Source organism: Gamsiella multidivaricata (assembly GCF_025024155.1).
Source record: "Gamsiella multidivaricata strain RSA 2152 chromosome Unknown BC939scaffold_41, whole genome shotgun sequence".
Classification (NCBI taxonomy): Eukaryota; Fungi; Mortierellomycota; class Mortierellomycetes; order Mortierellales; family Mortierellaceae; genus Gamsiella; species Gamsiella multidivaricata.
In genome coordinates, this window is record NW_026251749.1 from 219,740 (window position 1) to 235,959 (window position 16,220).

At 48.3% G+C, this 16,220-nt stretch overlaps 4 protein-coding genes across 4 annotated transcripts; 1 reads left to right on the forward strand and 3 right to left on the reverse strand.

The window, feature by feature from the left end:
- The first annotated feature begins 199 nt into the window (after positions 1–199).
- Positions 200–2,196, forward strand: BC939DRAFT_196130 (adenylate kinase-domain-containing protein). Its single transcript, XM_051550569.1, has 3 exons — positions 200–855; positions 1,015–1,133; positions 1,735–2,196. The coding sequence occupies exons 1-3, from the start codon at positions 432–434 to the stop codon at positions 1,921–1,923; spliced, it is 732 nt and encodes a 243-aa protein (XP_051411245.1). The 5' UTR covers positions 200–431; the 3' UTR covers positions 1,924–2,196.
- A 155-nt stretch (positions 2,197–2,351) lies between these two features.
- BC939DRAFT_196120 (uncharacterized protein) lies at positions 2,352–5,172 on the reverse strand. Its single transcript, XM_051550568.1, has 3 exons — positions 4,588–5,172; positions 3,800–4,242; positions 2,352–3,701 (listed from the first exon to the last, which is right to left on the reverse strand). Exons 1-3 carry the CDS (start codon positions 4,980–4,982, stop codon positions 2,470–2,472), a joined length of 2,070 nt encoding a protein of 689 aa, XP_051411246.1. The 5' UTR covers positions 4,983–5,172; the 3' UTR covers positions 2,352–2,469.
- Positions 5,173–8,062: 2,890 nt separating this feature from the next.
- Positions 8,063–9,915, reverse strand: BC939DRAFT_478020 (beta-lactamase/transpeptidase-like protein; the record flags this gene model as incomplete). Its single annotated transcript, XM_051558728.1, has 4 exons — positions 8,063–8,634; positions 8,729–9,323; positions 9,423–9,605; positions 9,691–9,915. The coding sequence occupies 4 exons, from the start codon at positions 9,913–9,915 to the stop codon at positions 8,063–8,065; spliced, it is 1,575 nt and encodes a 524-aa protein (XP_051411247.1).
- A 3,409-nt stretch (positions 9,916–13,324) lies between these two features.
- BC939DRAFT_478021 (uncharacterized protein) lies at positions 13,325–14,982 on the reverse strand (the record flags this gene model as incomplete). Its single annotated transcript, XM_051558729.1, has 3 exons — positions 13,325–13,351; positions 13,483–14,153; positions 14,367–14,982. 3 exons carry the CDS (start codon positions 14,980–14,982, stop codon positions 13,325–13,327), a joined length of 1,314 nt encoding a protein of 437 aa, XP_051411248.1.
- Between the last annotated feature and the right edge of the window lie 1,238 nt (positions 14,983–16,220).

Below are 16,220 nucleotides of genomic sequence, written 5' to 3' on the forward strand. Positions count from 1 at the left end.
GCTCTCCAGCACCCATGGCCGCTTCCAATCCCGATTTCTCTCCTCTGCTGCTCTAAAGTCCACCCCTCGCCCGGCGCTGCCCCAAGGCGCCTCCACCTTCCGCCCCGCTCTCCTCTCGAGGGCCGTCTCCAATTCCGCCGCAAGTCTGCGAATGTCCCACATGGCCGATGGATACGCACCCCTCCGTCTCCTGCTCATCGGAAGTCCCGTAGGTTACACCCTATCCACATTTCCCCCCAAAACTCCCGCGCATACCAGCTCTCAGCTATCTTGCTGTCTGCTGCTGCAGCCCGTGCGCCCTGGTTATCTTTATCGGATTATTATTATTATCATCGTTTCTTGCATGGGCGTTGTTTTTGTCAACATGATAATCTCGAAGGAACCAACCTTGTCTATCGGAACATGTGCAATTGGCCACTCTCTTTCCCCACATGATGGCGCGCAGTTTCACTAACCTAACTTGGCAAAACTATTCTCCTCCCCTCTTTTTTCTCTCTGTTACAAAGGGTTCCGGAAAGGGCACCCAATCCGGCCGGATTCAGGACAACTTTGACGTGAACACCATCTCCTCTGGAGATCTCCTCCGCAAGAACATTGCCCAGCACACCGAGATTGGCAAGCAGGCCGCCAAAGAGATGAAGAACGGCGCTCTTGTCTCGGACGGGGTCATGGTCCAGTTGATTGACAAGGAGCTGAACAAGATTGGACCCGACCAGAACTGGTTGCTCGACGGATTCCCCAGGACCATGACCCAGGCAAAGACTCTGGACAAGACCTTGGATGAAGTGAACCAGTCCCTCAACCTGGTTATTCATCTGGATGTTCCAGAGGACGTTATCCTCCAGCGCATCATGGGTAAGTCCGGAGGGGGAAGATGAAGGATGTCAATCCATTGCCACTGAATCAATCATTTGCCACCAACGGACAATACGCCAAGTTTCATCGTTCTTGTTCCTTGCGTCTTTTTACTAACAATCAACCTCTTGCTCTTCATCTCTTCGGCTCGTGCTGTAGATCGCTGGGTACACATTCCATCGGGCAGGGTTTACAACATGACATACAACCCACCAAAGAACCACGGCGTCGACGATATCACGGGCGAACCTCTCGAGCGCCGACCAGACGATAATCCTGTAAGTTTAATAAGATTATCAGCAGTGACACCAAACATTTGAAAAAAAAAAAAAAAAAAAAAAAAAAAAAGTCCGGGGACATGGATAGGCAAAAGAGAGAGCGCTGCTCTCAGTTCTTGAATCCGATTGGCTCGATGGGTGATGTCATTTACCAGGGCAACCTTAGCGGGAAGAGGGACAACCAGGATAGCCAGGATCAAGGACCCAGTGTGGAGGCAGAACTAACTAAGAACTGGAACAGGGCCCGGGACTCCGTCTGTGGACTGGGAAGTGGATCCGGGACACCAGAGGGAAACACGAAATATATTTTTTTTTTTTTGGATTTGGCTTTTCTGCTCGTTGCAACCCAAAAGGAGGAATGAAGCAATACCTTGTTCCCAATTTCACCCGATAAGACACCCCCCCGGTGACCTTGACGAGCAGGATAGTGCACACTTCAACTTGAGGGGTGCAATATTCACACGCCCAGACAGACACCCAACTACGCCAAGGCCTTACACTTCCGGTTATCCTTTTTATTTTTATTTTTATTTTTATTTTTATTTTTATATAAACTAACGCCCCATGTCCCATGTCATGCCATGTTCACCTCTTCCTATAGGAAACCTTCAAGATTCGGCTGCAGAAGCACCACGAGCTGACAGAGCCATTGCTGGACTACTACAAACAACGCAACATCCTCGTCAGCCTCGCAGGAAACACCTCGGACGAAATATACCCCCAGATCCGGGAGCTCCTCCAGGCCCGGTTCAAGCCCGAGGAACCTGTCGAGGCACAGGCCCTGGTCTAATTAAGGCAAGGAAATCAGAGACCATGACAGAATTGGACCGGTCCAACATTATCTCGAGTCGAGCCAAGGGCAACGTAGTCCAGTTGATGACCCAGGATGTATATATTCATTTGTTCCTTCTTTCGTTCTTTCCCTTCTCTCCCTCTCTTTCCGAAAGGACCAAGGTCGTTGTCAATGCTTGGATGCGGCGGTTTCCCTCTGCCACCCTCCTTTTTTTTTTACTCCCCACTCTTTTCTTTCTCTCTTTCTCTCTCTTTCGTTGTGCTTTATTGTACTTTACAAAAGAATCGTGTATGTCTACATGCCTGTAATTGTGCAAAATATAATAATAAAAAAAATGATGTATCCTCCGTCTCAAAGGTAACAAAAGACCAGCATGCCAATGCCAGACGTGCCAGAGCAAAGGACACAACCAATTATCCGAGCAAACGGCTGGGGGGTATAAATAAGTATTTCTTTATCTTTGGCTCCATCTGCTTCAATGCCAAAGCTACATCTGTCCGTCTGTCTGTCTGTCTGTCTGTCTATCCGTCTGTCTATCCGTCTTTAACTAGACCTGTAGATGGCCTTGATCTGCTCAACGTATGCGTGATTGATCTCCTTGCGCTTCAACTTCTGTGCAGCCGTCAAGAACCCGGCCTCCGCGGTCCATTCCTCAGGCTCCAGATAGACACCCTGCAACATCTCGGCGGGCTTCAATCCCGCACGCTTACCCGTCGCCAGGCAAGCCTCCAAAACCGCCTGCACAATCTCCTCATTCTTACACAGCTTCTCGAAATCCCGCTCCTCGATCCCCTTGGCCTTCGCCAGCTCATGGACCCGGGGCTCGCTCGCGACAATCAACGCCACGGGCTTCGACTCCATCGGATCCGCACACACACAGATATTGTTGCAGTACGCCGTACTCTTGTACACCGACTCGAGTTTCTCCAGCGCAATGTACTCTCCATTCGACAGCTTCACCAGGTTCTTCTTGCGATCGATAATCGCAAGCGTTCCGTCCGGATGCCATTCACCGATATCTCCAGTCTTGAGCCAGCCATCCTCCGTGAGCGTCGCAGCCGTCTCCTCAGGGTTCTTGAAGTATCCGGAAGTGATCGACGGCCCACGGATCCAGACCTCCCCACGCGGGCATGGCTCGTCCGTTGAAAGGTATCCCCCATCCGAGACATCCACCAATTTGACTTCTGTGCACGGCACGGGCAGACCCACACGGTTGTAGCTAAAGACCTCGGGCGTCATGATCGCGCACATACCACAGGACTCTGTCATACCATAGGCCTGCAGGATCGGGCACAGCGTCGTCGACAAAAACCGCTGTGTCTCCAACGAAATCGGTGCACCGCCCGAGAGCGCATACCGAAGTCGACCTCCCGTCTCCTGCCGGACCTTGTCAAAGATGACCGTATCCAGGGCTCCAGAGAGCGCACTCAGCTTACGGTCCTGGCACCACGATTTGGCGCTGAGGGCCGCATGGAAGATGGACTGCACAAGAGGTGAGCCCTTGTTGATCTGGGCGAGGACACCCTTGCGGATGGTCTCCCAGACGGCGGGGACTCCTGTCATCAGAGTTGGGCAGAGTTCCTTGATGTCGCCCTTGCATTCGCGCACGGAAGCGTCGGTGAGGGTGCGAGGGGTGCCGTAACCGAGGGCAACGCCCCAGTAGAGACAAACGTTCTCGACAAGGAACTCGAGCACGTGGGCAAGGGGGAGATAGGCTAGCAGGACATCGCCCTCCTCCTGAATGTACTTTCTGAGCATGATATCAACACCGCCAACTGTCGAAGAGAGAAAGATAAAATTGGTGCGTCAGTTGGGCTGAGCTGACACTGTCCAGTCCGGGGGCTGTTGCTGTTAATAGTTTTTGCATGAGGACCAAAGCATAAAAGAGTCAAGGACATACTGGCGCCGGTCAAGTTTCCGTGGGTCAGCAGCACTCCCTTGGGGTTTCCAGTCGATCCGGAGGTATACATGATGCAGCAAAGATCCTCGGCCGTGGGTGGGACGGCCTCGACAGGTTGATCGGATCCCAACAGCTTCAATTCGTCCAGGGTGATGACCTTGATATGTGGATATTTCTCCTGCAAGTTCTTGAGGTCCTGTGGTTTTGCATCGCCATCGTAGATGATCCGCTGGAGAGTCGGGCACTTGCCAGCGACGTTGGTGAGGGTTGCGAGCAGATTGGCGTTGGTGTATGCGGTGGCGACCTCGGCCTCGTTCATGGAGTGCAGCAGACCATCCTCGCCGAGGGTGTCGTAGACTGTGACGATGGTAACGCTCTGTTGGAATGCGCCGTGGGCGACCAGCAGCCAGTTCTCACTGCGATGGTGAAAAGTCAGAAAAATAAAATGAAAAAAAAAAAGTTAAATCGAGATAAAGAGTGTTAACGACACGAAAAAAAAAAAAAAAAAAAAAAAAAAAAAAAAAGTCGAAATCAAACGCGAGAAACCCAGGCGCCAATCGCACTCTTCATGGGTCACCCGCCTCGTCTTCATCCGTAGACTGACAGCCCCCCCACAGAACCATGCAATGAAAACGAAAAAGAAAAAGAAAACTCCCTCTTCCCCCAGACGAGAGCAGCAGTGTGCTGTGCAAGTTCTCTTTCCCTCGTACAAATTAAAAAAACCCCCCCACAAACAAGCACTCGCAGGTGTTTTGGTTTACCTCGTGGAACCAAAGACGGTGATCTTGTCCTTGGGCTGGACTCCAATGTTCCTCAGTCCAGAACCGATGCTATCGACAACAACCTTGACATCCTTATAAGTCAACCAGTTGTATCCCGAGAGCTTGAAGTACTTCCAGGTCTTCTGGGTCGTGACCTCCTCGCCATGGACGACCTTCTTGATCTCCTTCTCTTCCTCGATCACACTGAGGATCTTACGGTATCCGACTGCGTTGCTATTGGGACGGACGCGTGCAGAGTGCTGGATCACGTCGTACATGGTCTTGACATCGTCCGAGGGCCGCTCCGTCAGGGTTTCAGAGGAGATGGCTGAGCGACGGATCCGAGTTTCGCCCTGAACGTCCTGGGGTCCGACCTCGACAGTGTAGCTCTTCATGGTTTGCTATGATGTGTGATACAAGAAAACGGTATATGCAAGGATGTTGCTATTGCTGCTGCTGTTGTTGTTTGCTTGAGTGAAAAAAGTAAAGTGTGAAGAAAGACGGGTGAACGTGTGGGAAAATAAAGGTGAAAGTGATGAAAGTGATGGAATAAATAAAAGAGATGAGGGAAGGGACAGAACTGCTTTTTTTTTTTTATATCTGCATGCAATTTCATATGCATCCTCTTTATTTCTTTTCTCATCTATGCATCGGACGTTGAACAAATGCGATCCAAATAATGAGGATGACGATGACGATGATGATGATGATGAACCACAGTACTTCCGCTCCAGTAGAGGTGTGGAAATGTGGCAAAGGGCGCGGCGGATCGTGCCATTCACAGGAGGGGCGTGCTTCGTCCGTTGAACAAGTCTGTCTCGTGTAGAAAAGGACTTGCACATGTCGCGGTTCGTTCGGACCGTGGAAGGAGGGGAAAGACGACGACATTCAAGACCGAGGAGTCGATCTTATCTAAGGAGCATTGCTCCTGCTGCTCTGCAGATCATAATCATGTTTTATTAAAGAGCACGTGTCCACCCATGCATGGCTCATGGCTGACAGATCGACGGCTGTATTCAGCTTTCGATTGCTTGTTTGTTTGTGTGCTCGTCTGTTTATTTGCGGAGTGGAGAAGCATTGGCCCTGGAAATAAGCACGTTCAACTCTCCGATCCTATTTCTTGCTGCTGAGCCCTCTTCTTATTCCCATCCCTAATGCGATCGCTATTAAAAAACAAAAGCAGCGTCACTCCCCCGAAGAAGCAACGCCCCTAATATACTTTACAATAAAACCCCAATTCAAAGTTCCGGTAAGCCAGAACGAAATGTTCTCAAGTTTTTGGAATAGAGCATCAATTCAAACGTACCATGGGCCATTCTTTTTTTTTTTTTTTTTTTTTTTTTTTTTTTTTTTTTTTGTTCACGCGCACAAAATGCATGTGAAGCCTTTCGCCTGCGCGACTGCCTCATCAAGATCTCCACCATTATCATCTCCCTACAGCGAGTGTGCTCTTGTGCCGCTTTTACGACTGATTCTTTTTTACCAACTCAATATATCCACCTAAATGCCCAAAGTTGTGTCTCACCTCTAGACGCACCTCTTCTCAATCTTTGCTATAGTCCAGACAACAAACATTTGATGACAATCGAAAAGCCGACCAAGGCAGCAAAGAAGTAGTGGATGGGTCCTGAGTGCGCTCCACAAAATGCCACCGGCCTCCATCCGTCACGATTCCATAGCATGCTTAATTTGTAGCTTCTGAAGTGTCATCCCCCACGTTTCTGTTTCCTTCCGCATAATATCGAGTCCAGCTGCATCATATTCTCCGCCACTACATCCTCGATTCACTCCTCCTGAACCCTTGTAACGCACAAAGAACAAGAATCAACCTCATCCTTGGATTCCACTGTGTACCAGCCTGCTGCTTGCCCCAGGGTGCCTTTGATCTCATTTCCTGCAGTGAATTTCAGATCGTCTGCAAACAGTCCTAATCCTTGATATCATTTTGCAACAGCAACATAGTCGTCGTCTCCATGTTGGTGGTCCAAAGAAATGCTCTGCAGTTGAACGTTTCAGGAACTACCGTGAATGTCGCGCAACTAAATTTCGATGATGCTTTAAAACAAAAACAATGAGAAAAAGGAATGCAACCATAGCGGCTCGAGAACAAAAATATCATGGGTTCTTACCTCTCATCGGGTGTACTTGGCGCTGGGCAAGGATGTGTATTGTGTTGTCAGCCAGCTCCCCTGCAAAGACTTTGGAAAGGCGGATGATAGGGATGAGATTTTTTTTTTTTTTTTGTCGCTCAGCTCCTCAAGCAAGATGGGAGATTCATCCTCATCATCCGTGATTGGGACCGAGAGATACCATTCAAGGCAATAGTTTCCTTAGCTTTGATGAGTTCCCTCAGGTCGCCGATGAAAGCCGCTGCATCAATATTGATCAGGAACGCCCTCAACATGTTTTTTCCGTCCACAAGGCAGGAGAGCTTTTAGGTTAGGTGATTGATATATAATTGGACTAAACATCGCCACCAACTATGGGACTTTCGCGCCACATAAGGGGCGCCTGAGATAATGATTGTAACTCGAGTTAACTCGAGTTAACTCTTCGATGACCTTACTGAATGTATTGTCAATTATAGTCTTTTTATTTAAGACATTATTGCTAATTGACAATGCAATCAGCGATGTCATCAAATTTTTCAGTTGAGTTAACTCGAGTTACAATCACTAGCCTGAGACTGATATTTGCCACCATCATGCACGTCGTTTGTGCTGTGTTGAACATATAAACCTTCTTCCTGCTCTCACAAACTTAACTGTCCTTCTACGATGTAGACAACGAGATTACGGTCCGAGAGCAGGATTGACAGCGCAGACAATTTAGTTATTTGGTCGGGGAGATTCTGGTGTCGCGGATGTAGCAGGATATGCAGAGTATGTGGGAATGGTATCTGTGAAAACGATATGCTCTTTTAGTAATGGGCAAATCGTGCCTTATACACATATAATACGATTCATCGTACTAAAGACGGGTAGCAGCGAGAAAAAAGAAAAAAAGGCGACTCGTGCTGGTAGAGGTGGTGTTACTCTCTCTCTCTTCGTCTCTCTTCATCGACCGCGTTAACTTCGGGCATCGCTATTATGTGGGAAGAGAGGTTTCTTGCCTCTGATATTCATTTTTAGGCGCGGCGGTTTAAGCGCAGCCTTGTATACAAACGTTTTGAAGAAATGCCTTAGTAACGCGCCCGAAAAAAGGAAAAGGGAGTGAGGGATATGTTGGACCTTCGAACAAATCCATAGACCAATACGCTTAATCTTATCAGAGAGTAGCAACAAGGGCGATCCACTGTTAGCAGTACCCCATTCAGTTAAGTCATCTGCAAGGTATATGCTTATATCCTCCGATATTCGATATCAGCGTGTATCCAAATGAACGGGTTTTCTCAGTACAAAGTTCAATTACTATAATAAAACTCTAGGACGAGTTCTAAACGCTATGCACAAGACACTGCTGTTTCTTGGCCTTGCTACTCCTCTTTGGTTTCATTAGGGTCGGCATTAGAATTGTCTTCCTTCTTAAACTCCTCACTAGAAAAGTGAAGCCCCTCCACGTTGCCGTGATATCCTGTCCGGAATGTCACAAGACCCGTCATCTTGAGATTTACATCTTTCAATCTAAGAACAAATGCATCAAAGTGATAATGCTCCAGATTGCCGTCAAAAGGTCCCATCTTATAAAACAAAATTTCTTCTCCTGTCTTCTTGTCTACGCCCACTCGAACAGAAACATCGCCTAAGAGCGGATTGGCGTACTCGCCCTCATAGGCATGCAAGTTCTGGGCTGCCGGTTTGTTCAAAATACGCTTGGGAAGCTGGCTGTCGAGATCAGTTCCATACCAATTGTATATATCTTTTGTTGTCCTGATAGCGTTATCAAAGATCCAGTCTTGGGTTATTGGCAAGTCGAGAATTTCATCCGCAATACACCATGCAACGCCGCCAGCCATCTCCGACTTATTGATGTTGGAGAGTTGAGCAATGACCAGATCCGCGTCCGGGAAAATGTCCAGGCGTGACTGGAAACCAGAGATAGCACCATCTATGCCAGGCGTTTTAAGAATAATGTTAGCGACTTTTTTTGTATCAGGTATGCCATCGGTGTATTATACAAGCCATCGTGAGGTGAATTTTACCGTGCGTATAACAAGTGTGTCCTTTGTAGGAGTCCAGGTCCCATCCTAGACCGTAGGTGACTACGGGAGCAAATTCGGGCGTACGCCTAGGACCAGCCATGATGGTATGCGCAGTCAGAGTCTCTTGGAGAGCCTCCTTATTCAGAATCTGATTTCCGTCCAATTCGCCAGTGTTCATGATGGTCTTGCCCCAGCGGATAAGGTCCAAGACGTTGGAGTACATGTCTCCAGCTGGTGCGTCAGCCATGTAGACCTCATCAAGCTCTATTAGCTCGAATAATCCCTTTTGAGCATCCTGGAATGAAGCTGCAGTATGCGGTATGGCATGGTTGGGCGATCGCCCCTTCATCTCCATGGGCGAGAATCCAGTGTTGGCCAAACCGAGGGGTTTGATCACCTTTTCTCGCACAACATCCTCGTATGGGATGCCTGCGATATTAGCAGCAGCCTCTCCTGCGACTGCATACATAATGTTGTTGTAGATGCATTTCGAGCCTAGCTTGGAGGTCGTCTCCACATGCTTCAAGCGCTTAATGAGGTTTCTTCTAGTCTCTGTGCTCCCCATCCAGGCAAATTCAACCATTCTTGGTAGACCCTAGAGGTTTTTGAGGCAAATCCCCTTGCTTAGTGAACCGAACTGTCTCTCACTTCTGTGCATGTACATGGAAAACAATATTAATATCACAAAACATACCGTGCGATGAGAGAGGAGATCGACGAGTGTCAGTTGAGAAGTCAGGACTGGGTCCTTGAGCTCAAACTCTGGAAAGTACTTGTTAACTGGTGTCTTGTCCCAGTCCATCTTTCCTTCTGCGACCAATTCACCAATGGCTGTGGCTGTGAAGGCCTTTGTGAGGGATCCAATAGGTGCCAATGTCTAAGGTCGCATTGTATTTTCTCTTAGTATATCCCTCGAGTGAGATAAAAAATAGTCAAGTAGAGCAGATCATATCGTTCTTTACCTCAGCGGTGAAAGGTTCTTGTTCGTTCCTCTTTCCGAACCCCTCTGCGAAGACGAGTTTGCCCTTGTGGAGGACGGCCACACTCATCCCGGGGATACCGCACTGGACCCTTCCCTTCTCAAGAACGTCCTTGAGATCTGCGAACGACTTTCTGATGGGCAAAGACCTTGAGAGAGTGTGGGTCTGCCTTTGCTGAATAAAGATACGAGAGCAATACCGGTACATTTCTGAGAGGAAGTAGAGAGAAAGAGGAAGGAAAAAAAAATAAGGGAAAGATTTGTGAGCAATTGCCAAGACTATCCGTCCTGGAGTAGTAGAGGGGAGGGATGGCTTGATTGGCATGCCCATTACCATCATTCCTCGGCGTTTCTTTTTTTCCCACTCATTCTTCCTGCATGCTTGTGCGCAGCACGTACATGCATATGGTTGATTTTCTTCTCAACAATGAGTACTGTGAGGGTGGCCGTTCGATGTTTGTAACCTAAATAGTTCTATAACGCTCCCACTTCTCCATTCTCCATGAAGAATCAATCTCTCCCTCGCTCCTTCTCTCGTTGACCAACCCCAAGGCGCTCAAGGTTTGTTAATCTCTCATACTTTCTGACCTGTTATTGATGTGTACGCATTGCTTATGTTGAAACTAATCCCGCCGTTCCTCCATGATTATGTTTTCTCTTAGCCCCAGTCCCCCTCGTTTAACAATCCTTTCACACAGATGCAGAAACATCCTGTCGTTAGCGGTTTGCTTCTTTAGCTCTAGGGGACTTAACGAGCCCTTTCGGTCTTCTGGTTTGCCGACCGGGAAGTGACCGTGACAGTGATGGTCTCCTTAGGAGCTCTTCGTGGCATGTGCCCGGAAGGCGCCATTGGCTCCTCTATTGATTCTCACCGGTGAACGGTTAACAACTTTTTTGTGATTTTTTCACCGGTGAATTCCACATATGGTAATAGCACAAAGTCTCGCCGGATTTCACCGGATTTCACCGGATTTCACCGGATTTCACCGATTCTTTTGTTCACCGGTGAGAATCACTGATATTTATGCATCAATGGAACTTGTGATACGCATGTGCCTGTAATGACCCTGTTTTAACCTCCCACTACCTAGAACCTTTATCTTTATGATATGTCACAAGCATATTTGGACTTGGCCCTCGAACAGAGAGACAAGGAGCATGTCTTCTTGGCCAACTTTGTCATGCACTTCGATCTCTCCGACCGGGATTCCGCGACCGCATCGTTCAAGACCCTTCTGCAATCTTCAAGAACCCCATTGAAGCGCCGTCAGGTTTTGAATCCATGATGCTTCCACGTCCATGTTGTGTCGGGCATCCGGACATTTCGCACGATACTGCGCCTGCCAGCCTCACACAGTTTTCAATCTTGCGACATGTGATCGATTTCGCGCGGGTGGAAAGGGAGTCGCCGCAGCGATCATTTTCAACGAGGTCGCCCAGGAAGTCTTGCGCAGGGGTGCTGATGGTTGTTTGAGACGTGCAATGTGATCTTTATTTCCTGGGCAGACGGGCCCCTTATAAAGTACTACCCGTCTGCACCACGTTAAGGGTACTTGTCTCTGCTCGTACGCAGAGACCTGTGCTGATTGATTTATTTGGTTAGACCTTGGCAACTACAGGGGGTTTGCTTAACAAAATATTCATAATTGACAAGGTCTAACCAAATAAATCAACCAGCACAGGTCTCTGCTACATAGGTCAATATAATGCAAAACGCGCCGTGGTGGAGGAAGTGAGGCAGCAGTGTGGCGATGAAGGCGGGGTTACTAAAGCGGTTGACAATATCCTGGGTCTTTCGAGACCGATTCTGGCTCTTTGACTACCATTGGCAACACACTTCTCAATAAGAAATTGGAGGACCTTGCGAACGAGATTGCAAGTTTGTTGGTCAAGGTCAACGAATATTCCACAAGGTTCATCGAGCAGAGCTTCGCCTCAAAGACCATGAAATAGTCTCGATTTTCTCGATTCGATCTTACATTTTCCCCTACACCTGGCGAGTGTGGAAGCATGCTAAGATATTTATTTACATAGTTCCTGCACCGTTGAAAAGACAGGTTCAGAATGCACAACAATGTACAGTATTCAAAAACCATGACAGCACTCCTGCTTGTAGTCTAAGTGCACCCTTCCGCATCCAGGTCCACAAGACTATGTATCATTTCTTAACAAGTATCTGACAATGAAGATCGGCAGCTCTGGGGCTACAAAGACAATTGAATGGGATATAGATGAGGAGGTTGCGGCGTCAACAGGATTATTCTTGCCCCTTCTGGGCCGTAGATTTTTGCGATAGACTGTTGGAGTTGAGTTTGGGATCGAAGAAGGACCTGCAGAGATTGTGGGGGGCTTGGGAATATCTGAAGGAGCGGAATGGCGGGAAAGAGAGAGAGAGTATTTATGTGAACAAAGGTCGGGATGTGAAGGTTCAACGTCAATGTATTTTTGCAAGAATGTGAGGTACCATAGGATGCATTAGAGGAAAGGACAGGTTTTCTACACCACTGCCTATTTTCGCGCTGAATGACAAGCCGTTATCAACGATCATACCAAAACATACTGTCCACTCCTTTCTCTATCCTTTTTTATTTTATTACTGCCATCGTCAATGGTATGGATTCTAGTTGGGAAGCATGATAGCCGGGAGGAGCTGACTCCCCCCTCGAACGCGAAGAATATCCGATCAAAGCGTCTTGGAAGGACCAATCCCAAGGCGAGGCGCGACGAAGGACATTCATAGAAGTGCCCTACAAGAAAGGAGCGCCCTAGACTGGCCAATCCGAGTTTCCGAAGAGAGGCGCGTCTTATCCGTCCTTCAGATATCTGCCGCTGATCTCGCATATGATGCATCACTACCTCCATTCCGCTACCATAATGGATAGTCTATGGCTTCTCTAGTTCAATAGAGTGAAGTGAGCCCCATGCAATCAACTCCTCTCTTTACAAACATGAGAATGCCCAAAGAAACTTGCATTAGTCAAGATCCCGAGGGCTGTCATAATACTACCTTGAATTGCTCTGTTCATGTCAAAAAAAAAAAAAAAAAAAAAGTCTACATCCATGCATGCAGCCAACCCTAAGCGCGTACTGTTTGACGAGCTCATTCAGATGATTGAGGTCGTTCTGCAAGTGGCTCCGTATACGTACTGCCCTCGCTTTACGCCCACACCCCAAACCTCATTCACGCGCGCGTCTAAGACTTTTTTTGCTGTTAGGACCCCTGAACCTGAATCCTCATGATGATCCCACGCTTGCACCTCCTCTTCGTGCCTTTTTTTTCTTTTCTTTTCCTTGCATGGCATGGGATGCATAAGTCAGGCCCATTGTCGACTGTAGACTAAATCATCTCTGTAGACCATTTTTTTCTTTCCTGTCTTGTGTTCTTGTGTAATGTTTAATGGACACTGGGCAATAGTATGGTCATTCATCCACACCCACTATTATTTGCCTCGGTACCACCCTCTCGATCCTTTGGGTCGGATTCCGAAAAAAATATTATGTAAACTACCCTCAAAATGAAAAACTGAATACAAAAAAAAGTATCACCCTAGAATTTATTACTATTACGGTGTTTTATTTTACTATACTTTCACCCTTCTCTTTAGAACGTAAAGTACTCATCGTTGACCTTGGCTTTGATCACACTACACAATCGCGACGACACGTATCCTGCATCACTCCACACAGTCCACCCAGGGAACAACGCCTTCCCCCGCTCAACAGCCCTCTCCTGTGTCGGCCGACGCGCCTCGCTCTCATCACTCGTCCACGGTACATGCAGCAACACCCTCCGCATCTCTGGCGCAAACGAAACCGGAGCCTCCAACATCTCAAATGTCATCGCATCACCCTTCAGCTCCAAACCCATCAATGCCTTGAACGAGCAAATTCGGTCCTTGATCATCTGTTGTTCCTCCGCCGTGTACAACCTGACGGGTGGCAACCTCTGCACAGTACCACGCGGACGGGGTTGGAAGTCAACTGGTTGGATCTCGAGACGCAGCCTCTCCAGCGCCTTTACGCATGACCAAGGCTTGCTTCCCTTGAAGAGATCGATCGTTCCCGCCCGCGTGCCCAGCAGATTCAGACTGCGCAGCGACGCACAGTTCTCGAGGACCATTCTTGCACCCCTGCTGGTGACGTTGAAACATCCCTCCACATTGAGGTCCACAAGGCTGTGAGGCGACGTAAACATCGGAAGTGAGAGTCGCGCCAATTGCGTGAGGGCAATATCGCCAAACTCCGTGTTCTTGACACTGACGATTTGTATCTGTTCACTGGCCTTCATGACCTGCTCAAAGGCCGCGTCCGACGAAGGAGGGAAATTTTTGACACTGAGCTGCTTGAGTTGCGGGCATGCCTTGGCGATGGCGTTCAGAAGCGTAGTGCCCTCCACAGGGAGATGGCGATTCGACATTGGCGACCGGAACTCGAGCTCGACATGTTCTATGCTCGTCCGGTTTGCAAGGATAGAGTCCCACGGCAATGTAGCGAGGTGTCCAGTGCATCTTATACCCCTGAGGTTCGGTACACGCTGAAAGAGTCGTCGAATACACGGATGCACAATTACAGAGTCGTCCGCATCTGCGATGGTGCCACGCGCGCCTAGTGTCAAACTATCCCAGTTCAAATAGCGTAACGACGTATTCGCCCACATACTGTTGTCATCGACCTTGATCAAACGACGTGCAGATGCGTTCGTATCCTTAAATTCCTCAATCAGGGTAACGAGAGATAGAGCCAGTGACTTGAGTTGAGAGCAAGATTTCAGTATAAACAGCACATCGTCAATTCGGACTTCCGTTGCGGCCTCCCAGCTGAGGTCTTCTAGCCGCTTGAGTGACGCCAAGGGCGTCATCCGGCAGTTCAATGGCTCCATCGAGGACTGAGCCAGGGTCGCGTGGAGGACCCGCAGGTGGGGTGTCAATCTTACGATCTCCTGAAGGTGGGATGTATTCAATATTGTGTAGCGAAGGAAAAGTGACTGCAGGTTGGTGGTGAACTTTAGCAGGTGGACGACATTATCCCAGGATGTGGCGACGAGATTGAGGCTCCTGACATGCTGACCGTAGATGTTAACCTTGGGATAGCTTCGCGTCCGTTGGTAGGAGCGGAAAAAGAGTTTGACGTAGAGATGTGGGACCCAGTAGGCGTTGAGGGCACGGTTGACACGGATGAGGGTCCTGAGATCATCGCGCGAGAGGTAGCTGGTGATGATGTTGAGCAGCTCTGGGATCGCAAGCAGCTTTTCACGCGATACTCTTAGCATGGTCATGATAAAGATTAGGTTGGTTGATTTTGATATGACGAAAAGATTGTGTGAAAATGAAGGGAATATCGAGATAGGAATTTGGAAATGAGAACTAGGAGTTGAAACTGAGTGGCTGAAGAGAAGGAGAAGAAAAAAGAAAAGGAAGAAAAAATACGGGGAGGAGGATGAGGTTTAAGTAGAAGCTGGAGAAGGAGAGAAGTGGAGTGACAAATTAACAAATCCTCTGCCCATTGCCACCAACCACGACCCTTTGTTGCATTAGCAGATGCATTAGAATTTAATACTTCCTTCCTCTTTGCCCCTGAGCAGCAGCATGCAAGCAACCACCATGCGACCATGCATGCTCAGATCGCTCGCACGAAATACTCTCCTCTTATTATTTTTTGTATAACACCAATCCTCACCTGCATTTTCACTCTCACCCGCATTCGAGCACAAAAATGAATATATCCTAATCCATCCAAGTCCATCCGCCTCTCTTTCTGCTGTAGCACTGTAGTGGATACAGTGAAAAATAATATGTTCAGCCTACAGGAAGGAGTGAGCAAAGACACGCAAGGACAAAGAGGTCTGGGCTACTTCCATGCACTCCTCAGTCATGGCCAGACCATCCCCAGAAACCACGGCTAAACAACTCACACCAAACACACACGCATAAACAACGCCACGTAATCCACCCCACTACACACCTGTATCCTTTCATGGACGGCAAAGTCCCTCGCTCGCCCACCTGTTCCGTTGTTGCTGATACAAAGCTGCAGGACTTTCTGTCCAAGGTTCTAGGCACTGGTCTCGCTTGTGTCTTACACATGGTTTGTTACACATGTTTTGTTACACATGGTTTGTGGTGAGGAAGGGGCTAGACCAGTTATGCAGCACAATCCCTCTCATCCCACATCACATCGCATCCTATCGGGCAGTCTATCGGGCAGTCTATCGGGCAGTCTATCGGGCAGGCTATTGGTTCTTTTACATGGGAGATGGTCATGTGTGCATTTCGGAGATGTGAATGATAAAAAGAAAGAGCAGACGCCGTAGACCCTGTAGACCATGTAGACCATGTAGACCGCATTGTGCCAAGTAAATAAGTGTATTGGTAATACTACAAACTCCGTTAGTATTCTCTTTTTTCAGTTTCTATGGTTACAATGGGCTGCTGCCTGGTTAGCTCCCTTGGGAGAGTGTAGAGTGAAGCGGCTGCGCTGGTGCTATTGGATGAACGGAGAGGATAGATGCTATGC